Consider the following 24,545-nt stretch of genomic DNA (forward strand, 5'->3'; position numbering starts at 1 on the left):
TCCAAACTGAAGCAAAGCACATGTGGGGTCGGATACTTATTTTATTGTACACCAACAAGATCATGTCATTTTCCTTCATGTCAATATCTTAGGGTTTGAGATGCTGAATCTCTTTACACAGTAATTTAATAAAGAAAAGCCTGTTTAAATATTTATGGCGTTTGTAAAAGCTTTTTCATCTGGTGATTAAATGTGGAAAAAAGCACTTAGGTGACAAGTAAGGCCATTCAAATTAGTATGGCTTTATTATTCATTACTTTATTTACTAACACCATCATTTTCTCCATAGCAATTCATTAGGGCTTAAATTACATTATCATACAAAACTTGAGTGATTAGAGACAAAAATACGATTTTTAAACCACAAATCTAATCTATTTAAGGCTTTAAAAAAAATATACAACAGTACATTCATGTAAAGTTCCAAATTTTCAATAATAAAAATGAGTCACCTCTCAGTGCTGGTACATTTCAATACAAAAATACATTCTGTACATTCCTAAACAGTTTTGAACCCACATTTAATACACAAAGACAAAGAACAATAAAAACAGAGTGTTATTAGATTGCACATATTGATATATCAGACAGAACTTCATTGACTCCTGAGCGAGTAGCAGCTCCTCCCAGAACGACCATCACATCCTGAGCTGGCTCATGAGATTAGAAAGGGACGTGATGCTGGTTCGGAGTTTCTCGTCCTCTTCCTTTCCCAGCGACACTCCGGCCAGACGCGTGGAGCCGGTCGATCCCATGATGCACGGCAGGCTGAGGAACACCTCCGCACCTATACCGCCCCAGCCCTTGAGCAAACAGAACACACAGATGAAGCAGTAAGAAACGGAAAACCAATAACAGTGAAAGAGACAACCCCAGCTTCACCTCAGAGGGTTGCTGGTGCTTATGCTGCTTCTTTTTTTTTTTAAACCACTTGATAATGATACCTGAGCCAACGTGGAGACAGAGTGGGCCTTCATTGAATTTGTCAAGACGCTGTTTGTGATGTCAGCGATGGACAGACCCGCCGACCACGCCCGCTGGCCTCGGTTCTTCATGAGCTCGAACGCTCTACAGGCAGAAAGAAGGTGCATCAGAAAAAATGATTTACTTCCAAATTAAACTGGTGAATCGAGGAGGAGGCATCTTGTATTCTCTCATCCCATCTGAGTCACTAGATTCCAGTAACAGCACCTGGTTCTGCAGCTTCAGATCCCACTGGCTCAGCCACAAAAAATCTTCAAAACACCAGATGTGACAATCTAAATCCGTCTACTACTCGAGCTTGAACTCAAATCGTGTCCGTACCTGTCCAGCAGTGGTTTGGTGGAGCCGGAACCCGAGGCGATCTCCGGCTGCACGCTGGAGCTCAGCCCAGTGTTACTCATCACAGCAACTGGAAGACAAAACACACTCTCAGAGCTCAGTGGAGTGCGTCACCTGGGTAAGTGGCCTGTATGAGATCACCGAGTGGAAAGAACACACACGAGGAGCAGGTCACACAGCATTTCTGGTTAGGCAAAGAAAAGGAGCCGACGGCGATAACAAATGAAAGAAGAATGGAGATGTGGTGAAGTCATTGATCGAGCATTCGCCGGGACAGTCAATATTTGTATGGGGCTCTCTCTGGCTCACCTTTGTTGTCTGACAGTTCCCCTATGACCCAGGCTTGCTTGTGGGTATTTAGGTTTATATCCAGGATGTGACTAAGTCTCTCCGAGTCCAGGTTGCACCCTGCGCCGATCACCCGTGTCGGGGGTAGGCCACTCTGTCTCCAGGCGACGTGGGCCATGATGTCCACTGCAGATGGAGCAGAGAGGGAGACGAGTGAATGAAAAAGGTGGAGAAGCAGAGGGCTCAGTCCTCGGCACCGTCACTCACCTGGCTGGGAGGCGATGAGCAACACGGCGTTGGGACTGACTCGTGCCAGGTTCGGGATGATTCCTCTGTACAAGTCCACGTTGGTCTGAACCAAACTCAAATACGATTGGTCGCTGCTCCACGCGTTAGCCGTCACCACCACGACTCTGGAGCCTGCGGAGGCCGAGACATCTGAGGAGAGGAGAGGAGAGGAGAGCCATCGGCAGTTAACTAACCTAGAAGAGAACTTGCAGAAGCTTGATGCATTTTTTTGTTTCAAGCAATGGACACTGTGTTTACTCTCACTTGATCCCTATTGGATGCTTGTGTCTGTCTTATCAGTGACGGGTCAAAGCTCAGGATCTGAGCCGGAGAGTGAACAGCAGCTGGTCATGTTTGAGTTAATGATCGTGTCATAGAGGCGGGTCATTCCCGACAGTCGGCCTCAGCTCATAATCATCCAGTTACCTGAAAGACGACCTGTCATCCATGTTGTTTCAGGTTACTGTGTGACAGTGCAGAAGGTGACGTACCTCTGGAAATCTCCACCTTTGGCAGATTGAAGATCTCTAGGTCTGAGCTCCCTCCCTTCGTGGAACTCTCGGCGACATCAATGAAAACCAGTTTATCCACTTTACACTGTGTGAGAATCAGAGGAATTCATGAGTCTGACATTTTATTTTAAGCGGAGAAAATATGTAAACACACGAGAGAAAATAGAAAAAAGTTGATTTACCTTCGCCAAGATACTCATCACAGAAGCCACGCCTAAATCCCCTCCCCCGATAACCGAGACTTTGTTGATCTGTTGATCTTTAGGTCTGCTTCCACCTGAAATGGACACGATTTTAGCGAATAGTCGTGATAACTGATCATCAATAAGAAAGCTGTGCATCAAGTGAAGCACCATCGTTGATCTGGAGGTTGGAGACGAACGCCAGGAGCTCGTGGGGGTCTTTGTTTTCTCCGGTGCTCTTGGAGGACAGCGGAGGATCCTCCTCGAACTTGGCGATCATCTCATTCAGAAGAGCCACCACGGACGACTTGGGCTGTTACCAAGCAAAACAATAAATAAACACAGCGGTGAATCTGACGAGAACATCATTTCTCCTGCATGGAGTTTAAAAAAATGACTCTAGAGAACATGGAGCCGTACGTGATCCCAGCTGTGAAGCCCCGGCAGATGAATCCGTCCCTTGGCATCGACGTGCTTGCCCTCTCTGATCACCATGTTGTGGGTCGGCCTCAGGAGGCAGATGGGAGGAGTGAAGGGGAACGAGTCTATGAGCCACAGCTGAATGGGGAAGTTGTAGGAGCGGCCTGAGGGATAAACACAGCACCACCATCATCATCATCATCATCATCACATGTCACATATTCAGAGGTCAGAGGTCAGAGGTCAGACTTACCATCATACTTGACAGGGATGTTGCCGACCAGTTTCAGGAGATCTTTCTGGGTGCCGTCACTGAATGCTGAAAAGTTACCAGAGCAACAGTGAGATCGAATACAGATCTGATGTGTATGAGAGACGAGAGGTGTGGGGGGGGGGGGGGGGGGGGGGGGGGGGGGGGTACTGACTGTATGTGCCGGTGGAAGGTTTCATCCCAGAGTAGATTCGATGGATTTTCTGCAGCTCCTCCACAGCAACATCGTGGAATTTGTACTGTTAATCAGCGGAGAGGGGAAAAGACGCGTCTGTAGTTTCAACATTTCAGTAAATCATTCAGGTTCTATTTAGAAACTTAGGACTCGTGGATCAATGAGACTCAGTGATTGTAAACGTCCATGTTCTGAGAGACTGAGGAGATCCTTCAGGAAGTTTTACACTGCTCCACTTTGTTTCACTCTTTGAAATGAGCTGAGCTATTTTCTCTTCTCTGGGGTTTGAGACATTTTATCAACTAATCGATGAATCAAGAAAATAAAATCCACAAATAACCAATAATGAAAATACCTGTTAAGTGCAGCCCTAGTTTTTATCCATAGCATATTGATATGAGATAAGTGATTGTGTGTTTAAAACCACAACCATCAATCAGATGTCAATCTTAGAATTTAAAAGAAATAACATTGTGATAATTCGCAATAATGTCTTATTAAGTTTGTTTTAGGTGTCATGATAGATGACAATTTGAACTCTAAATCTTATAGAACAATAGCTGTTACACAAATTAAAGGATTCATTAGATGATAAAGCATTGTACATTGTGTATAACTCAATGATTGTTCCCTATCTCACGTATTGTGTTGATGTTAGGGGAAGTGCCATAAGAGCCATAAGACTCATCAGTAGAAGTTGATATACAGATCCATCAAACCCAGTTTCGGTTCAGTTAAAGATGTTTAAATTTCAGAAACTAGTAGATGACAGTATTCTGCAAATTATGTAAAAAGCTCAGATTTGAAAAAAGAGAAACTCATTATAACTTAAAAGACACTTTAAACACCAGAGGTGGAAAATTTCATTACAGAAATTAATCTCAACAACGAAACCATAAAATAAAACAAGCTTCTGTGAATGGTATCAAATGAATTGTAACTTAGGAACTAATTGAGATGTGAGGGGCTTTGTTTACTTTTACATCTATTTCAATCTTTAACTTATTGAATTATTTGCTTTATTAATTAATATCCTATGAAAAAGGAGCAGATTATGAGATATTATTCTTTATGCTCCTTCTCAATCAAGATTTTATTGTTTTGTTTGGTCGATTAATGAAATAAACACATTAATATATTCATATATAAACAGCCCAGTGTTGTGAAGTTGTCTCTACATTCAGCTGTTGAAGTGTTATGAAATAAAAAATGTTCGTCTCGTGATTAAAGTTTGATTTAAAGTGATACGTGTTTCCAGAGCCGGTTCAGCCACTTACATGGAGGCTAACAGAAGCTAACATGTCCTAGCTTCCTTTGTAAAGTCTGTTTACACCCGACACCGGTCTCAAATGTGAAGCTCTGACTGATCGTTTACCTTCGAGAGGATCCGCAGAATGTTCTCCGAGCTGAGGTCCATCTATTCGAGTCAGAACCAGAAGCAACGAGCCCGGGTCTCTCAGGGTTTTCTCCTCCTGACACTTCACTTCCCACAACTTCCGCAAACTTTAAGGAGTAGCTAAGGCAAGAGACAGATCCCGCCCACTCTGTGCGTCAGATACGGCGGCTCCAGAGGGACGAAAACACGCAACGACACGGAATGATATTGACGTCACCGCTGTCATCGGATTAGCAGTTTTAATAAAACTGATCAAGTTTGTTTCAGGAAAATCAATGACCTTTAAAAAGTAATCGTAAACAATAATCCAACACATTATATATATTTATATATACGGAGAAATGTTTCATTGTTTTCTCGGAAAACTAAAAAAATACAATTTTCTCAAAGTGACCTTTTCTGTAGAATCTAAATTCTTTATATATAATTTCTGAGATTAACATTTGATGTAAAACTTAAGACGTTTAAATAAAACCCACGATGCAGCGATTTTCCTTATGATCAAATCCTTTTTTCAAGAGAAACACACACACAACACGTTCAGTGGTTTTCTGCATATTCAAATTAACTTTACCAACAAAGTTTACCTGGAAAAATATGCACGATGTGTTCTGCTCAAAAAAAGCAAATCATCACCACTTGGCATTCAATGCCATTGACAGTCTTTAGGGAAAAAGCAGATCACACCTCCAAAATCGATTTCTCTCTTTGTAGCTTTGATCCTTTTAGGAATGAACCCTGCTTAATAAATAATGTAACAGGGAATATTTGAGAACTTTTCCTTATATCCAAACAACCTCACGGTTGACTGATTTGTGAATAGGACCCCCCCCCCCCCCCCCCCCGACCTTCAACCTGTCAGGTGGTCTCTGAATACAATTTGTCTCTTCTCCTCTTGAGGCAATGTCACTCGTCCACTCAGGTTTTTGTCCGGACAAGAGAGAACCCGGCACAGAGCAATGGACGCCAGGGTGTAAACAATCTCAGGGCTTCGTGAGTTAAGATGGCAGACCCATTGCTCCATGGTCCCAGATACACAGGTTTTTTAATAATTCATTTATTCAGGGACTTCAGATCTTTCTTGGCCTCTTAGCGTTTCTCCTTTTCAGCTCCTCTTCCTCTTTTTTCTCCTCCTCCTGATCTTCCAGCACAGCCAACTTCAGGCTGAGGAAACAAGGGACAGGGATACAGAGAATAAGAAATAACATTACATTAAGCAGGTAAATAAACATTCAGGACAGAAGGTTTACATGTGGTGTTGGGGACTGTGAGGTTCTCTTTATTTTCTTACCTCCTGGCCTCTTCTTTCTGCATATCTTTCCAGCTGCTCTCCATAAATTTAAGGGCGTAGTCACTCTCATCCTTGTATCTGAGTTGTGAAAAGCAAATGTTAGTTTTTCAAATAGAATTGGAATTATATATATTTGACATATTAGAATACGTCAAAACCACACGTACTTGTTTCGATCATATCCAAAGATCTCCTTTATGTGCCTGGAAATTTCGTTTGGTTCGTTGCCTTCGTCATCAATAAAATCGTCCATTTCTGAGTCGTACTCGTCTTCCTCGTCATCAAATTGTCTCTTATAGGCAGATGTGATAGGTGGCAACGTTGTACCTGGAGGAGAGGATTTCACATTTAAAATAGGAGGAACTGGATTAGTATTTTTGCCACACAGAATAATCCCAGTATCTTTTTAATACATGTTAAAAAGATACTGGGATGGACTCAACCACAGTAGAGTGGGCCATTTTAAAATTGAATCATTTCCTGTGATGAAGGGCATTACACAGGATTCCATTATAGGTCACTCTCTATATTTATAAAATTGGCAGGTCCTTAAATACATGTAATTTACATTTTATGGAGATGATATAATTTAACAGTTCAGGAAATTGACACTGCTCTTCAAATCAACACTTTTTGAAATGGTGGCTCGCTGGTGCATTGAAACTGCCAAACTGGATGAATTTACTTAAAATAGATAAGTCACAATCTAAGGAGGCAACTTAGTTTCCTGTAGAGGAAAAAGTCTCATCTCCCATTAAGTGAGAAAAGGGAAAAGGATTTGGAAACTACCTTTCACTGAAGTGAATTACAGCGATGGTTTATAGAGACGGGCTCCATTTCAAATCTTTAACATCTGGATGCTGTCAATACTTTTGTTTTTCAATTCATCACTGAAAGTGTACAGTATCCATCATCGTGTTTTTTATCAGACGGTGGGAACTGTCCTAAGTCTCTGATGCAAGATACACTCTTATAAATCTATTCATTCATGAAGGACAACTTCAAACTTCTGTGCACCAGTGACTCTACCTCTAACATCTGTCCTCAGGACTAACTGGCACTATGAGCTCCTGCTGTAAATACTAACGTTGGTGAGACAATGTCCATATTTATTATTATTACTACTATTATGATGTGATCTTGTAACATGAACGCCCCATTTGCTTGAATAATTCACAGAGTAGACTGAGACTTGACACACTGATACAGATAGGACAAAACTTAAGCTAGGATGTTTAACTGCCTTGAGTTATGACTGTTATATTCTTTAAATGTTTTTGTATAGCTTTATAAAGAATGCACTTATGTACGGTGACATCTGTGTAGTTAGAAATGGTTTATTACATGGTATTACTGCATTTCTGCTATTGCCATGTTATATTGCCACTTTATTTTACTGACAAGAGTCACTTGTTTGTTTGGTTTAATGTCAATGTCTGAAACCATGTTTGTTTTATCCGTGTTGCGATCGTGGCTGTGCTCTGACCCAGGAGTAATGTCAAAGCTGCAGAGCGCTGCTGAAAAGCTTCATTCACTTTGACAAACAATCTCTTTGCCCTGTAGAGCGGACTGTGTTGTTTCAGACGGTTTGAAAAATCTCCGCAGCCATTTATTATACATGAATATGACTGTGTAATATGATTAATACTGTGCTACAGTGTTAATCTGAACACTTAACAGCTGATCCTGTTTTAACTGTAGAGAAAAAGGACTGTTTTGCTATGTCCTGGATTTTGAAACCTTCCGTAATAACAGCTACTTGATAAAAACTAATATTGAAATGAACATATGTACTGCATGTATTGTTTAATGGTGTACGGGTCTCAAGCCTTGTGATACTTTAGTTATACATACTCTGTTTAGTTGCTCTGGTAACAACAATCAACCAATTATGAAGAAGCAGGAAATTGCTGACGTGTATAAGACAGTTTTTCAAGCTGTGACCCTCGGCTCTAATCAAACCAACTGCATTGCTCTGATTTTAACACACTTAGAAAAGCACAGTTTCCTCAGTCAATCTTTGTCTGTATTTCACATGTGACCTTACATCCTTTAAATTTGAATCAATGTCTTAGTAATATCATAGTATTATTGTTTCTCCGGGTATTACCTGGTGGTCTGTTCATCCCAGGTCTCTGTGGCATCCCAGGTCTCTGTGGCATCCCAGGTCTCTGTGGCATCCCAGGTCTCTGTGGCATGCCTGGCTGAGGAGGGACACCTGGTCTGGGTCCACCAAAATTCTTGGATGAAATGGTCTCCGACACCACAGTGCACGTGGGTCTTCCAGGTCCTGATTCCCTCATATCTGTCGAACGTCCAGGACCTGGTCCCCCACTACCAGGTCGACCGCTTCCAGGCCCTGGTCCCCCACCACCAGGTCGACCGCTTCCAGGCCCTGGTCCCCCACCACCAGGTCGACCGCTTCCAGGACCAGGTCGACCGCTTCCAGGCACTGGTCCGCCACAACCAGGTCGGCCGCTTCCAGGACCAGGTCGACCGCTTCCAGGCACTGGTCCGCCACAACCAGGTCGGCCGCTTCCAGGCCCCGGAGGTCTGGATCCATTACCTCCAGGGTAACCCTGCCCACCACTCCCACCAGGCCTGGCTTGTGGGCCACCACTTCTTGCCTGGAATGTGCCTCCTGGCCTTTGCTGAGGTTGGCTCCCTGCCTTAGGAGGGCCGCCTGATGAATTCCTCATCACTGAATTACCGTTAGATTTTACTGCCGAATTAATTCCGGTCTTTATTGGTTCACCCTTTCCAGACCTGTGGCCTCCGACTGCCGCTCCCTGTTTCATAGAGCTACCCTGACTGGGCCTGGTCTGCTGGGAGGTCCCATGTTGAGATTTTTGGCCTGTTAAAGCTGTACCAGAAGGTCTGGTCCCAGGATTCCCTGAAGCTCTTCCTTGAAGTGATGACGAGCTTTCTTTTCTGTTGCTAAGGTCACTTGAGGTGCTGGATTTGTGGCTAGACGAGGGTTTGGGGGCCCCGTGTTTGGGTAAACCCTGAGAGGAAGTTTTTGAAAGACCTCGACTGCTTGTGGCACCAGACGAACTACTCGAACTGGTCTTGGATCTGTCTCTATCACTGTGGGATGTGTTGGGTCTGTCTCTCTCTCGGTCTCTTACAGAGGACTTAGAAGACGAGTGGCCTCTGTCGCTTTGCAACTTCTTCGCGGACCCAGAGTGCAGACTTTGTTTTTCTAATGAGTTCTTTTGCGGTTTGCCGTTCTTCTGCTCCTTCTCTGAAGTGCTTGTCCTGGTTGAACTGGAGCTAGATTGAGACTTGCCATCTCTCTCCCTCTCCTCATACGGGTCTCTGTTTTTTTCTGGTCTCTTGGCCTTGCGCTCCATCTCTAGTTCCCTTATCTCATCAGCTGTGCGTAATCGATCATCTTTTTTCACTGACTTGGTTTTGAGATCAACCGGCTCAAACTGTTTCTTCTCTGCCAACTTGAGTAAGTCCGCAAAGTTCAACGGAGGTGGAGCAGACTTGGGTTTTTTAGAGGAGGACTTGCTGCTACTACCACTGCTACCCCCACTAACACCTGTGGGCCTCACTGGTCTCAACGGCTCTGGCTCAGGCTCTGGCTCCGAATCAGTCTGTTCATACTCATAGTTATCCTCATCCTCTGGGTCAACCTCGTCGTTCCTAAATCCTTGGGCATCCGTTGATCTCTCGTCCTCCATCTCATGTTTAGATCGTCGTTTCTTTGGAAACTCGACCATCGGGATGCCATTGTAGCCTCTAAAATTGTCCTTAGTTCTTGAAGCCATCGCTCTCGCTTTCCTGTCTGACTTCAGCTCGACCCTCTTGGCGTTGAGTTTCTCCTTCTCTGTCTTCATTTTAATTTCTGGGGAGAAAAGTAGAACATTAAAAAGGATGAATTAATCATAGATTGGAGACATTGTGTCTATCAAATATAAAGTTGAGATTGTCACCTTTCTTTTTGGTATCAACTTGTTGCTTCTTCAGAAGCGCCTGCACAGCAGCCGGATTTACACCTCTCGACCTCGGGTCCTTTTTGGGTGGTCCAGCTTGTAAACTGTATCTCTTCTGATGAAAGGGGGACAGGCACAGGTTATTGAATATGGATCAGTTCTCTTTAATATTTTTGATTTCCCAAATACCTATTGAGGGATAGTATATTACATGAATTATCCTTTATGCTAACGTGGCAGACACACTTTACATAACGTCTTCACTACCTAGCATGCAGTGTCACGAGGGTGGAGGTTAGCAGTTAGCCACATTCTCAGATCCTCGGTGACGGATGAGCTGGCAGTCGAGTGCTTTTCCAGATTTTACAACAAATCTCCATTTTAGAGATTTCTGACATTCTTCAGTGATTCCTCTCTCGTACGAACATACCTTTACGTTGCTGAGTCCCTGGTTCTGCGAGGCGATGTCCAATATGTTGTCGAAATCCATTTTTGTCGGCAGGTAAAGGAAAGCTAAGTGTCTCAAACAGCAGGAGCCTGGACCGTTAGCAGCTGGCTAACTGACCACGTCAGCCGGTGCAGGGCTGTAACAACCGGTACTTGTGTGGATGTAGAAAAACAATACAACACTTGGTCATAAACAACACATGGAAAAGACGAAGCGTGAACCGAGCAGCCGACGACCCTTCACTTTATCAGCTTAGGGTTAGCACATGCTAGGAGAGTTAGCTAACCTAACGTTTACAGGCACTAACCCACCCAGGAGCCTAAAAGAAGAACTTTGAGCGGGTGTTACACCTCGTGCTGAGCCCAGGCCCATCAGAGGAGTCGTGGTATTTAAGCCCGATGGAGGAAAAACAGTAAAAACTCCGCCATAAGTATCACTGGTGGTTTGATAGAGAACTAACTACAGACCGACATATTAAAGGGATAGAAGATAATGAAGGAAGTGGAAGGCTGTCATCAGTCACGACTTCCGGTGTTGTCACAGTCAAATATACTCCGACCTTTTCTAACGAGCTTGATAGATGAAAAAGTACGGGTTTCGTTATTTAAAAATCTGCTTCAATTTAAACACTTAACATGTGACTACAAACTTAATACTACTGAAAAAGAGAAAGACTTAAAAAATGAATCCCATATAAAATAGTTTACTCATCGCCTGTGACAAAGATTAGCTGTTAGACTTTTGCTGAGTTCCTGTTTATTATAATTATTTTATTAATTTTTTAAAATTTCTCTTGAACCGAATTTGTTTTAAGAACTTCTGCTATTCTCCTTGCAAAATTAAGTGTGACTCTTGTGGACCACACGATGGCGCTACAATTGTGGCCATTGCACTCATGTAGAACACAGAGATGTGAACCATTTTAATCTTGTCATTATTGCCTCATCAATATCACAATTCATTTTTTACTACCCAACTATCAGTTGTGTAAGTCTGAAGCAATCGACAAAATAGCTTCACCAGAAATGTGAGGGGAAAAAAATGTACCTACTAATGAAATAAAATACAGCAGCAACATTGACATAAGTCCAACGAGAGAGAGAACGACAAGAGAAATGATGAATTCAAAATTACAAAGAAGAATTGTATGTAAAAGCCTATACAATATGATTATATTGACACAAATTTAGGTTAGAAAAGTCAATTTGGGCTCATTGTAAATATACATTTTAACATAAATATTTGTATGTTCCCATCATTAGGGATTTGATGTGTTTGTGGCCTATTCATTTGAGAGCTCTTGATGCCAAATCTAAACTTCACTCAAAGTGAAGGGAATTCAGACAAGCAATATTTGTGGTGATCTCTGTCCGATTACTACAAACTATCTTTTATTCTAATTATTCTTTCCATGTTTTATCTTTTCTAAGTGTTTTTAGGGTAGGTGCATTATTCAGCTCACCTTTATTGTGCTTCATTATTCTGGGTGATTACACGATATGTCCTTGTGTAGAGTTTTTTGTTGTTTGTTACACAATGGACTGTTCTGCAGCTGCTGTAGCCCTTTGGCCCAAGAAAATAATTCCCATGGGGGCCATTAAGTATAATTGATTTGATATCCTTTCAGTGTTTCATCTTTTTAAGTGTTTCTAGGGCAGGTACAATATTCAACTCACTTTTATTGTGCGTTATAGTGCACGTATTTGTTATGATTGTGACACAATTAACTTTTTAAATGCTGCTGCTGCTGTAGCACTTTGGCCAACGAACAGATTCCCCAGTATTATAAAGTATATTTGATTTTGTTTGATTTAATACTAACCCTCGATCGGACCCAATCAGCGCCATGTCAGTAAAATGTCAATAAAGGCCATCTGCTCCGATATGTAAACAGCAAGCCGGCTCCTCCTATCACGGCGTTCCTTTGCCCCTCCGACCCGCCCCCTGTCACTGCCACTCTCCGCTCCGATTGGCTCACGGCGGAAGCTCTGCCCTCGCCATTGGCTGCACTCTCGCCGTCTGCCGGATGTGGCACCGCCCACCGGAGAGAGGACAAAAACAAATCGGCATCCCCGGACACAGCTCGATACAAACAGGTGAGGGGGGGGACCCGAACCCAGATCAGCATCGGCACCGACTGACAGCACCGACGGAGACATGGTTTCTCCGGTATCCGTGGTGAGTAGGCTAGCTGTTAGCTTCCCTAGCGTTTCCACACGTTAATTACACAGGAATAAACAGCGGCTGCTAGTTCAGCTTCAGGATAACAACACTTCTCCCTTCGTCGGTGGTTGTCTGTTAACGCGTCTGTACCATTTTGTGTTTTGATTGTGAGTCGCCCACTGAAGCTTTTCAGTGTTTTACTAGCGACGTCATTCATGGGTTAGCACGTCTCACTGGGATTTGATCATCTTTCAATGACGAGTAAACAAGACTCGTGTTGTTGTTTTTGAAACCAGGTGTCCTTATGCACCCCCACCACTGTCTGCCTCCTCTATGTGTGCGTGTGTGTGTGTGTGTGTCTTTGTGTCACACTGAGCATCTGTGTGTGGGCCTGTGTGTGCCTTTGTGTGTGCGTGTGTTCAGGGAAACCAACAAAGCAGGAACTTTTTTTTAATCTTATTCTCTTCCTTACGCAGCAGTTTCCTTGACATGTGGTCACGCTGCTCCATGCACTAAAAGACGATTCCACACATTTCTAAAACATGTCATGTGACCGCCCTTTCTTCTTTTTTGGTCTGTTTTTTTTACCCCCTCTTTCCTGCAGCCTCCGGCAACGCATGCGCTAAACACTGGCCCTGCTGCTGCTGCTGTGCATGTGTGGCTTTCTTGTCCCCCCCCCCCCCCCCCCCCCCCCCCTTTTGCAGCATGCTCTCTTTTGTGTAGCTCATGCATTCAGTGCCACTGCAGGAAACTGAGCATTTTAACAAAAGTAAAGATAATATTTATCACAGCATATGCATGAATAAATCATCCTGCCCTGGCGTCCTCTTACTCTGCCGTGACACTTTTCCCCATGTGCAGGGGCCATGAAGGATGGTTTGGTGTAACCTGGCCTGTAGTAAACTCTGATGTGTGGCCCATGTGACTGTGGAAGGGAGACTGTGCGGTGAAAGGCTCACCACACAAACTCGTTGCCTGAGCAATGGCGATGCTGTGCAAGTCCTCTGGTTGTCTAACTTCTTATTAAGGCATAAAAGAATGTAGAGGGGTAAGAACAACTCCTGTAGAAAAGTGTGTAGTCGGACACATGTCGCTTTCTTTCCAAAGCATAGACATCTCCACATATCCACCCGTCATTTGGAATCATTTGTATAGCTGAGGTTCTTTATAATAACTGAAACACCTCAGTGGATGTCGGGTATGTGCCTCCACACCCTGTCTCTGTTTGGGTGTAAAATACAATATATAAAAGTATATAAAAGTGATGATAACCCCAAAAGAGAGATACAGATTTCTGATTATGCAAGTTGTTATTAAAGTCTTAGTACAAAGACATTTTACCAGTTAAAACATAATCTTTATTCTAATTTGAAAGAAAACACAAATACATCCAAATATTGAAAGCTGGAAATGTAAACATAAATGCATACATTTTCTGCATTGTTTATCCTGGAAAGTAAACATTTTCATATTGACAAAGATCTGTGAACATGAATGACAATAAAATAGTGAAATGTCTGTTAAAAGCTCCTATTGGCCGAATTTGATCCTAAATCCTATAAAATACAAAGCAGCTGCATGTGTTTATCCTTTAACTCTTAAGGTTTTAATCAACACGGCCACACTTCATGTCATCCGGTGAACACATTATTGTGCTCAAGGCAAATGTTTCCACTTTTGCCTTTTACACATGAAGCAGAATGAGCCACTGAGAACATTAAGTCCCAGTCTAGCAGATATTCCTTTGAACTCTTGTAGCCCAGAGGTACAGCGGGGGCTTTGGTTTGCTCTCTGGATTTATTCACACATTTGTAGAGGCATCTGACTGTCACACAATGATCCCACAGTGTGTTTTATCACACTCTGTCTTACTCAATTATTAACAGGAACATTTCCATAAAGCAGATTCATTTTGCAGAAGGTTTAATGTTGTGTGGAAATAATTAATTCATTGTAAATGTGCTGCACTGTACTGATGTTGTCCCAAACTGACCTCAAGTTATCTTTGGAGTTATGGCAGCTGTAAGATGGAAGATGTGTGTGTGTGTGTGTGTGTGTGTGTGTGTGTGTGTGTGTGTGTGTGTGTGTGTGTGTTTGTGTGTGTTTGTGTTTGTGTTTGTGATGCTACATAGAAATAACACATGCCAGCTGTCCCCGGGAGGATCGTACTTGTATTACAGTTCACCTCTGCTAAACTAAGTACACTACACTTATAGGTTTTAATGTGTTTCCGTGCATCATGTGTCGACACTCTGCCTGCGTATTACTCGGCTGTGTTGATGTCGTCCCTGTGCTTCAATGCAAGGGTTTTGTTTTCGTGCAGAAGCTGTAGCTGCTGACAGCTGCTCGTTCCTTCCTGGACTGTGGCTACAAGATGAGTTCAGGCTCAAATAACTTAGAACAGTTCAATTCAATTCAAAACCTTTATTGTAATTGCACAGAGCAAAATGAAATTAAGCATACCAGTTGTACAAATAGTAACATAACTCCCAGACAAGTAGACACATTACCGTCTGATGAATACATATAAAAACAAACAATAATTGTATCAAATTTAGGGTATTAAAGGAGATGAGTATGTTTCTTAACTATTTATTCTTCGGGACTCTGTCAGGAGCAGGTGTTTAAAGATGCCACAGCATATCTGCAAACAGCCGGTATTTATAATATGATAATTCAGATGTCTCATTCAGAAAACAGTAATACATTTGATTTGCCTTTTGAAACGATGCAGCACGCTCTGTACTTTAACGTTGGCGACAGCCGGCTTGTCACGCTGGGCTGTTCAGGCTCCGCGCAGACAAACCGATGAGTCAGTTACAGCCGAGACCTCCGCTATCTCAGTTAGATATGAGAAAATGAACGGCAAAGCTTGGCCTGAGCCTCAGAGAAATAACATCACGTCCACCGTCGACCAGCTTGTGAATTCCAGCAGGCAATTACGCCTTCTTGATGGAAAAAGTTGATTAGCTCAAATGGGATAGGGAGCCGTGTGTCAGAGGAGAATAATTACATCAGTGATGATGGGTGATTTGAGAAAAAACAGTGCTGACACCAGTGGTTATCTTAATTCAGGTCCCTTATTAAACATGAAACTAAATTGAACCCTGTGGCCCCTAATGATTTCCAGGAAGATTATCTTTTGTATGCTGTGTTGTATAGCTGTTTCCTTCGGCTGTTATACGATTGTCTCTTTCTCGTAGCCCTAGTTATTGTTTAGATACACGATGTTTATTGAAAACAATGGAAAGGGACTCTGCAAAGTATGAGTCAGACACTTACATAAATGGGACCAGCGACTATGGGAATTTCTAACTTCCTCTTAGAATCTGTCTTCACCATCTGAGCCTTTCACTAAAACCACCTGAGTCTCGGTCTGCAGATCTCAGGCAAAGTGTTGCACTTCACTAACGAATCAATTGTCCTTATCTGTGCAGTGAAAACACAGTTGCACTTGCTTGAATCTGGGCTGCGGAACAGAGTTCTGTTGTGTTTTCATGTGTGCTGTGTTCAAGTAGCCACCAGTGAGTGGAAAAAGAGAGTGCTGCCAGGGATGTGTCCTGATGGCACAGCATTTGACCTTAATGGAAATAAGAGCCTGAGCCCACTTGATTTAATCTTTATTTACGTCTCCATTTGTTTTTATAACGACCAGGCGAACTACATCATGGAGACAAGAGACCATTAGTTCACATTATTTACTTGGCTACAGTGCAGCTTGGATCTGAGTTTGTCTTAAATGGAAATGATAGCAACAGAGCAAAAGTATTTTCTAATATTAGACACTAATGGTGGGACTCACTCGTTATTTATAACTATAGGAAGCTACAAATATTTGATTATTATCTGCTTTAAAACATAGAGAAGCAAAGTAACGTTTTTCAAACCTGAAAACATTTGAGAAATAACTTCTACAGGGTAAAACATTCTTTAACATTTGGTCCTAACCATTAACCAAACCCCCAGATCTTTTTTTTTAACACGTAATTCCATTTAGTCTGATCCCTTACATTAGATACTTTTCCAAAGGAGAGAAAAAGAAAAGAAGATATTATACATCCCCTCCCATCCCACCCACATTCCCAACATCTCGGATCAATAATAAAGGAAAAGATTCAGCCCAGATCAGAGTGGAGGTGACGGCTTATGAAGAGTGTCTGCATTTTTGGTGTGGCTTCAGATACTCACATATAATCTTAATAACTCCAATAGTCATTATACTGTAGTTCAGGAGTGTAGGTAAACGTTTGTCTTGGTCGCTGAAAGTGTAATTTAACTCAACTCTTAAATCCCACTTGGTTTGTGAGGTTTTGTGTGAACCTGTGTGTGAAATCAGCATTGTGTCCCTGCTGTGTGTTAGTCCTATCAGGCACAGCATGCAGGGGGCGGGTCTAAGGTCACACAAACACTGTTCCTGATCCTGTACAGTAATGTTGGCTCGCTATCACATTGAGCAGTTGTGCAATCAAGGGCCTCCCCCCCCCCAACCCCCTCTCCTCTCCTTCCAGAGGAGCACAAACCCATATGAACGAGAGTGACCCCTCATTTTTCTTTCACCTCCTTCTTTGTCTCACTTCTCCCCTCCAGCACAGACTCACTCCTAAATCCAGCTGTCATCTGAATGCTGTTAACCCCATCTCGCTCACACACACACACACACACACACACACACACACACACACACACACACACACACACACACACACACACACACACCCACACACACACACACACACACCTTCACTTCCCCATGTTTCATCATGCCATGTTTGCATCTTTTTTACCTGACTGCAGACTATTTGGGGAGAGGGATGTTACATGGGCTCAGATAAATAGTAATATGGTGAATCAAGTAGAAGCGCCGCTCTTTTCAACCCTGATCCCGTTGCACCATCTTGCCGCTCATCTGTTTTTATCATATCCTCCTCTTCTCTCCTCCTGCGATCTCTGCTCTCGGTGAACCCTCACTCACTTCAAGCCTTAAAGGGCGATTCTCAGAACAGTAGGTGTGGACTCATTCCAAAGAAAAACTCTTGGGACATCTTTATAACTTTTCTATTTTTGTGTTTTTTTTTATGTGACCCCGTTGGGCCTCATCTGTTAGGGCAGGGAGCAATATGCCTGCTCTCACAGTTGGGAGGAAGAAATGTGAGACTTGAGCATGAGATACAGAAAAAAGGTTGAAGCAGGGGAATAGAGGAGAAATGAAACAACATGGGGAGCGAGTGATGAAGAAAAGGAAAGGTTACTCGAAGTCAAAGGAGAAGCGTTGAGGATTGTTGCATTTCCTTTTCTACTTGCCGGCTCTGCAGAATTTAGCTTTGGCCTCAACGTGACCACACAAAGGAACCCTGAAGACTAATCTAAAATAATGAAGGAAGTACTTGACCCTCGCTGTTATCTTTAAATGAAGCAGGTCCACAAAGTGCTGACTGTTAACGTGTTTTTTTGCTTCCTGGGACACATTTTAATGGCTCCAGAACATCACGTTGTTCTGACTCATGTGATAAAATAACTTATGCAACTGACTCGGCTGATAATGTCAATATTTAATCTGCCCGCAGGTCAAGAGTGAAGGCCCTAAGCTGGTGCCGTTCTTCAAGGCGACATGCGTGTACTTTGTCCTGTGGCTGCCCACCTCCAGCCCGTCCTGGTTCAGCGCCCTGATCAAATGTCTGCCCATCTTCTGCCTGTGGGTCTTTCTGCTGGCGCACGGCTTCAGCTTCCTAGGGGCTAACTCCAATGCCCGCAAGATCCTGGCCGGCCTCATCTTCTCTGCTCTGGGTGACGCCTTTCTCATCTGGCAGGAGCAGGGCTACTTTGAACACGGTGAGGAGAAACCTCACACACACTCCATCTCCTGTTTACGAGTTGTTTGATCGTGTGACTGCTGATGTCTTGGCCCTTTTGGACTTGTTGTTGTTAGATCCCTGTTTTCCCAGGTCCCAGAAATGACTCTAAGTCCAAAGTTTTTCATAACCAGTAAAAACACTGTCCCCAAACTACATCACTAGAGCCACGTTAGGATCCTGTAATTCCATATGAATCATGTGAGCTGCTTACCATTTAATCAGATTTCATGCTTCATGCTTTAATCAGAATTAGAAATACTTAATTGATCCCCGGGGGAAAACTGGGTTTGTAACAGTTGCTTCATCCAAGAATGGAAATATGTACAGACCTAAGATAAATGGAAAAACATACAAATAGAAGTATGTAGAAGTATGTGTGTGATAACCACAGACTTGAATGACTTCCTGTGGTGGTGCAAGTCTGTTTCTCAATGTGCTCCTCTTCATGCTTTTTGCACAAGGCTTCATTGTACGATGGGCAGATAGATGGGACACCTCTTTGTATATATATATATTTAAATAATGAATTTATGTCTTCTAGGCCTTCTGATGTTTGCCATCACCCACATCCTCTACTCATCTGCCTTTGGGATGAAACCTGTGAACGTAAACGCCGGCCTGGTGATCGGTGCTGTGTCCTCTGTGAGCTACGTGCTGCTGTACCCCTACCTGTCCGGCCCCTTCACCTACCTCGTGGCCGTCTACATCGCCCTGATCGGCTTCATGGGCTGGAGGGCCATGGCCGGCCTGCAGCTGGCCAACGACGTGTGGACCTGGACCAAGCTGTGCGCCTGCCTCGGCGCCGTGCTCTTCATGGTCTCTGACCTCACCATAGCCGTCAACAAGTTCTGCTTCCCCGTGCCGCACTCGCGCGCCATCATCATGGCCACGTATTACGCCGCACAGATGCTGATATCGCTGTCGGCCGTCGAGTGCCAGGACGTGAAGGTCGCCATGAAGAGATCGTGAGGTGCCTCGGCCCCTGGCAGCCAATCCCCCCCTCAAGCCCTGAGTGATCATGGACACATCTCACTGCCGGATCCCCGACCCTCAGCCCTCATCTCAGTGTGGCGCTCCCACATCGCTGTTATCACCACAACTGGTCCACTACAGCCTTCACACGGCTTTCACCCTACTGCTCTTCTAGTATATTAGTCTCACGCCGTCTTCTTACTAGAAGATTGGGTAGTATTAACTTCAGCCTCTCCCGACAACAGTCCTACCTGCTTCCTCATGCTGTAGGATCGCCGTCTCTCAAAACTAGTTACCACAGAGACAAGTGTAGTTATATTAACCTGCTATATATAGAGTATTACTTTACTTTTAACAGTTGTGTTTAAAATTTAAGGGCAGCATGTCAATGGGGACCTTCACGGTGCGTGAGAGTGACTTTACGTATGTATGTATGTGTGTGTGTGTGTGTGCGTTTATTCATTTGATTAACACTTTTACCTCGCTTTCCGCACAACCCTATCACAACACACTCATCTATTACATGTGGTCCAATAATGCAATTCAACAATCCTATTTTTCTCTTTTGTTTAGATGCCTGAGACCTTGTTAGAAAGGGATTTTTATTTGATTTTACCGTCACTGCCCGTGTTCTGTCTCCGAAGTGTTTCCCTGAATTAAGGGTGCTATTCTTAAAGTCAGGAGCATATCCACACCTGTTATATTATCTGCTTCTATTTCCTTAACGAAAGCCCCACTGCCTTTGTTCACCCCATTATTTAATCACTTCTACACCCAGATGAATTATTGTTCTGTTAGGATGTGCAGGAGAAGAACGAGAGAGATTAAATAGGGCAGTAAGGTAGGGGAAGGGTTTTTTCTTGAATGCAGCATCCACTGCGTATTGTAGCTCTGGTGCAAGTTGGACGAGGTGGAGGATGTTTATGGAAGCTCCATTGTCGTAGAGAGAGAACCCAGTAGACACCGTGGCTATAGCCGACCATGAACACATTGTACAGTGCACCTGCTTCTCCTCTTAGTGGGAAGTCTTTCAGGCTTTTTACGCCCGACACCTACAGATCCTGCTGCTTCACTTATGGCAAAGTTCGCAGGGTTCTCACCGCGGAGCGAGTTCAGCCGAGCCGTGTTGTCATTGGCTTTGGACCATGTTGTTGAGACTGAAATGAAAGGGCTAGGTTACAGGCCAGGTCCCTGTTTGTTTATCAAACCTGCGTGTGTGTGTTTTCCAGCATGATTTACTCACACAGAACCACACACAAACATGAACGTCGCCTCGGGTTCAGCCTGACAGAAAGAAAAAATAGATTCTTGTCATGTGAGGGAATAGTTATCTCATTATTCCTAATAATTCTCTCTCACTGGGCACTTCATCAGCTTTAATCCGGCAAAATCCACCTCAGGGAATCCCCCCTGACAGCCTGGCTTATAATACTTTCTTTCATCTCTCACACATTTTCCCCTCTCTCACCTTTCGTGTATTAATTATTATTTGAAAACTTACCGTAACTCTTTCTTCAGACGTCTACATATTGTAAATAATTGTCATGAATGTGTGTGTGTATGTGTGTGTCTGTTACCTTAGTCTTAGCTGTTCATTGAGCGTCTGTGTGTATTTTACAACCAGTCAAAACCAACTCAAGGCCAGATATGCTGTGAAGCATCATAGCATCTATGGAGTACACAGACTACTAGATATCATCAGTGTGTTCTCTTCATTTTATTTAAATATAGCTCCCTCTTGACCCTGTCCATCCTATGAGTATATACCACTATCAGATTAATAACAAGTTAATCATATTCCAAATGCACTGTAATGCATTTAAAGTATTACCTACTAACCAAAAAATAACAAAGTGACAGGATTTGTTTGCATGATTCCAAATGGACCTATACACGTTATATATTATGCACGAAAAAGAAGCTGATTTGGTTATGTGTCATTTGGTTCCTATTATTTGTTTTTGTCTGAAGGGTCAACGACCTCAGAAGCTGTTGCTAACACACCCGCATATATATGCACACAAAGACAAAACAAAGATGTAGTTGTGCATCATGTCAGCCACCATGACCGATCTGCAGGCAGATAATGGCGTTGACACTCATCGATTTAAATTTTTCCAAGCAACACTTAGTCTGACGGAGAGAGAGCCAGACGTTGTGGTTGGTCTCATCTGCTGCTTTGCCGCCCAGTTCCTCAATCTCCTCTCGGCCTGTCAGCGCCACATTTCTGCTTCGTCAATCAGAGGTGTTGCATCAGTCCGTCTGTGTTAGACCGCTCGTCTTCTGTTCCGTCTTTTCATTTGTCCCTCTCAGCACTGCCGCAGAGCAACAGTGATAATTATAACTTTATTTGGAAAGCACTTGTCTAAACCAGGTTACAAAGTGTGTCACAAAACTCCATGGCAAAAAAAAGGTATGAACTAATTTCAACTAATCAATTAATTGCCCGATTTATAGAGAAGCCCAACAGTTCCCTCTATGCAGCACTTTGGAGAGAGAAACTCCCTCCACTGCTGCAGCTCTTGCCCGTTTCTCACCTAATGCACTTCCATTGGCAGAAATGAGATCCGTCAACATTTAGTGCAGGCCTATAAATCCAGGAGGGGATGAGGAGATTGAGTAGAGCAGTCGGACTATGTGGGCAATTCATGTGAGCACTGCTGTCTTTGTCCTTTGCCACATAAAGCCCCCCCCCCCCCCAGGGTTTTGTTCCTGTGGTCCAATGGCCACGAGCCAGAAGAAAGGCTTAACATCGAAGTATTTCTGAGATTATTTTTACACATTGGAAAATCTCCATGACTTTGCAAAGTCCGCTTGCTGTTCCGAGGGCGATGGATGATGAGTGGTAGCTCGTTGAGCCAGACGATTATCATGCCGAGGTGGAGGATTTGGCTTTTTAAATCCACTCTGTTTCTCCTCCATTGTTTTTCTATTCTTATTTGACTTTGGGCCCAGACGACCGAAGCTGAGGGCCTTAGAGAAAACTGATCTCATTTCCCTGAGTGGATCTGTGAGCGTTAGAGCCCTCTCGTGTATCAGACCAGCTTTTGTCCCCTCACGTTGGTGCAGGAGGCTTTTTGTTTTTGCTCTTCCACTCAGGAAGGAGGTTATTGTTGAGCGATACTGTAGCTGGAATTAGGTGAGGGGGTGAAATATGACACATGGGGGAAGACTCCCTTTCCATCCAGCCCATGAGCTGCCGTCCTGCCCCCTCCCCCCACACACACACATATGGCAGGCCGGCAGTCGCATCACTTCACCTCAGCTTGTTATCAGCCCCTGTTGTTCTGAGCTTTGTGCACGCAGACAAAAGGAGACCTGAGAGAGCTGTGGGAGGCCGGCATGCTGTGGCCGGAGCAGGAAGTGATGAGCTGGAACCAGTAGTAGAGAGAGCCAGTGGTTTCACTCGGTCCTCCTAGGAAGTTGGGACTTTTTAATTTGATTTAAAGCAACACTATGTGACTTTTACTCTTATTTTTAAAGTTTTCTTGCTGAATATTGGTGATAAACTGTTTTTTTAAAGACTTCTATGTCATTTTGACTGATCTAAAGTTCAGCGTTACTTGTGAACTAGCTGGTCCTGATTCTGACAATTCAAGCGGCGACTATCAGTCACTTCCACACTTCATGCCCACAGTCACATAGAGCAGGAGCAGACGTTCAGGGTGAGGAGGGAAACGAAGCCTCTCCACTGTCCCTGTCCCAAGTCAGCGAACCATCGAACTAATATTGAAGCTGCTATTTCAACGTGGAAAAAAGTTCCTTAGTGTTGCTTTAAAGTTTTCTCTCTGTCTTTGTGATCTTCAACTTTAAATCCTTTGCTGTTAATGGGCTGTTTCCACTATCCTGTAGCTAATGACATCCAAAAACATAGAGCTGTAATGTTTCTACATCTTTCCTACGCATGTCTCATCTGGAGTGATGGACTCGTGCACTCTGCACACACAGGTGTTTTTATTACCATGACTGACAGTCCTCCAACATCAGTATGAGCTCATGAGAAGCGTGTCAAATAATGATCTTCTCTTTGTGATATTACTCTCAATCTTCTGTGAGTGAGGCCAGTCGATCTCTCCCATAAACTAGCAGCTAGTATGATTGTTAAGTACTGTATTCTTTCAAGTATAAACTCATCTTTCCTTTATTCTGTCTTCAAGAGGTAAAACAGACGAGACATTTAAATGACAGCGGGTTAAAGACACAAGAAAGTGACACATTAAAGCGTGTGAGACTCAGCATTTTACTTTAAAAGGCATTCATTGCTGTTTCAGTGTTACAAAAAGAAGTGTTATCATTTTATTTGAAGAAAAAAGGCCCTTGTGTTGTTGTTTTTATCCCGTCACTATGAGAAAAGCTTTTGATTGAAGTCCCATTAAAATGCATCATTCGACTTCATTTCATGAATAATAGAAGATTGAATTCTCTGATATATTTTGCCTTGTCCTCGATTTTCCCTTTGTGTTTTTTTTTCTTTCATGATTGTAGAGATAAGATACTTTCTTTGCTGTAGTGAAACTGCTCTGAATGTGAATATCTATTGGAGAAATAAATGCAAATTGCAATGCAACTTCCGCATATTGTGCTCCGATCATTTATTCAATACCACTGCCAAAGAGGTAACGTTTTAATCTGTGTTTGTCTGTTAGTAAATATGATAAAGCAAAAAGTACCGGACATATTACGGAAAAATGTGGAATGTGAAGAACACGATTCATGTTTCTGTAGATCCAGGGAGTTACAGCGTTTTTCCACATTTACCTTGATTTCTAAGATAATACTTAGATCTTCACAGACGCATGTTCAGGGGACTGATATTTATGACCGATCCGATCTATAATGCATTTAAATGTGGTTTCAGTACAATAATTTTTTTTTTTAGATTATTTCAAGTATCTAATAATGCAGAAACCTAACATCTCATGAGGCGGCTGTTGGGCCTCGGCGGAGGTCTGTGTTCACTCTGTGTCCTTCTGCTTTGTTTTTGTGGTTTCCCCTAGACTTAAAAGGTTTCACAGTAAAAATG

General features: G+C 43.2%; 3 protein-coding genes across 3 annotated transcripts; 1 reads left to right on the forward strand and 2 right to left on the reverse strand.

Annotated features, from left to right (window-relative positions):
- Positions 1-23: 23 nt before the first annotated feature.
- Positions 24-4,995, reverse strand: uevld (UEV and lactate/malate dehyrogenase domains). Its single transcript, XM_053427326.1, has 12 exons — positions 4,835-4,995; positions 3,439-3,523; positions 3,267-3,332; positions 3,014-3,177; positions 2,765-2,906; positions 2,594-2,688; positions 2,391-2,496; positions 1,879-2,049; positions 1,633-1,797; positions 1,306-1,393; positions 945-1,068; positions 24-803 (listed from the first exon to the last, which is right to left on the reverse strand). Exons 1-12 carry the CDS (start codon positions 4,874-4,876, stop codon positions 639-641), a joined length of 1,413 nt encoding a protein of 470 aa, XP_053283301.1. The 5' UTR covers positions 4,877-4,995; the 3' UTR covers positions 24-638.
- An 888-nt stretch (positions 4,996-5,883) lies between these two features.
- spty2d1 (SPT2 chromatin protein domain containing 1) lies at positions 5,884-11,043 on the reverse strand. The gene is made up of 6 exons (XM_053427325.1): positions 10,518-11,043; positions 10,088-10,202; positions 8,257-9,999; positions 6,314-6,473; positions 6,147-6,224; positions 5,884-6,019 (listed from the first exon to the last, which is right to left on the reverse strand). Exons 1-6 carry the CDS (start codon positions 10,575-10,577, stop codon positions 5,926-5,928), a joined length of 2,250 nt encoding a protein of 749 aa, XP_053283300.1. The 5' UTR covers positions 10,578-11,043; the 3' UTR covers positions 5,884-5,925.
- Positions 11,044-12,575: 1,532 nt separating this feature from the next.
- Positions 12,576-24,093, forward strand: tmem86a (transmembrane protein 86A). The gene is made up of 3 exons (XM_053426881.1): positions 12,576-12,713; positions 18,263-18,527; positions 19,092-24,093. Exons 1-3 carry the CDS (start codon positions 12,693-12,695, stop codon positions 19,517-19,519), a joined length of 714 nt encoding a protein of 237 aa, XP_053282856.1. The 5' UTR covers positions 12,576-12,692; the 3' UTR covers positions 19,520-24,093.
- The last annotated feature ends 452 nt before the right edge of the window (positions 24,094-24,545 follow it).

The sequence above is a fragment of the Pleuronectes platessa genome, chromosome 7, assembly GCF_947347685.1.
Source record: "Pleuronectes platessa chromosome 7, fPlePla1.1, whole genome shotgun sequence".
Lineage (NCBI taxonomy): Eukaryota > Metazoa > Chordata > Actinopteri > Pleuronectiformes > Pleuronectidae > Pleuronectes > Pleuronectes platessa.

What these genes read in the sequence shown, in the direction of transcription:
- uevld (XM_053427326.1), bottom strand. Translation starts at nt 4,876, where the DNA reads ATGGACCTCAGCTCGGAGAACATTCTGCGGATCCTCTCGAAG. An exon ending in GCTCATCGCCTCCCAGCCAG is followed by an intron (nt 1,798 to 1,878) that starts GTGAGTGACGGT and finishes CTCCATCTGCAG; the next exon opens with TGGACATCATGGCCCACGTC. An exon ending in ACCAAACCACTGCTGGACAG is followed by an intron (nt 1,069 to 1,305) that starts GTACGGACACGA and finishes TTCTGCCTGTAG; the next exon opens with AGCGTTCGAGCTCATGAAGA.
- spty2d1 (XM_053427325.1), bottom strand. Translation starts at nt 10,577, where the DNA reads ATGGATTTCGACAACATATTGGACATCGCCTCGCAGAACCAGGGACTC. An exon ending in AGGGACTCAGCAACGTAAAG is followed by an intron (nt 10,203 to 10,517) that starts GTATGTTCGTAC and finishes CCCTTTCATCAG; the next exon opens with AAGAGATACAGTTTACAAGC. An exon ending in TGGGATGAACAGACCACCAG is followed by an intron (nt 6,474 to 8,256) that starts GTAATACCCGGA and finishes CCTCTCCTCCAG; the next exon opens with GTACAACGTTGCCACCTATC.
- tmem86a (XM_053426881.1), top strand. Translation starts at nt 12,693, where the DNA reads ATGGTTTCTCCGGTATCCGTG. An exon ending in TGGTTTCTCCGGTATCCGTG is followed by an intron (nt 12,714 to 18,262) that starts GTGAGTAGGCTA and finishes ATCTGCCCGCAG; the next exon opens with GTCAAGAGTGAAGGCCCTAA. An exon ending in GCAGGGCTACTTTGAACACG is followed by an intron (nt 18,528 to 19,091) that starts GTGAGGAGAAAC and finishes TATGTCTTCTAG; the next exon opens with GCCTTCTGATGTTTGCCATC.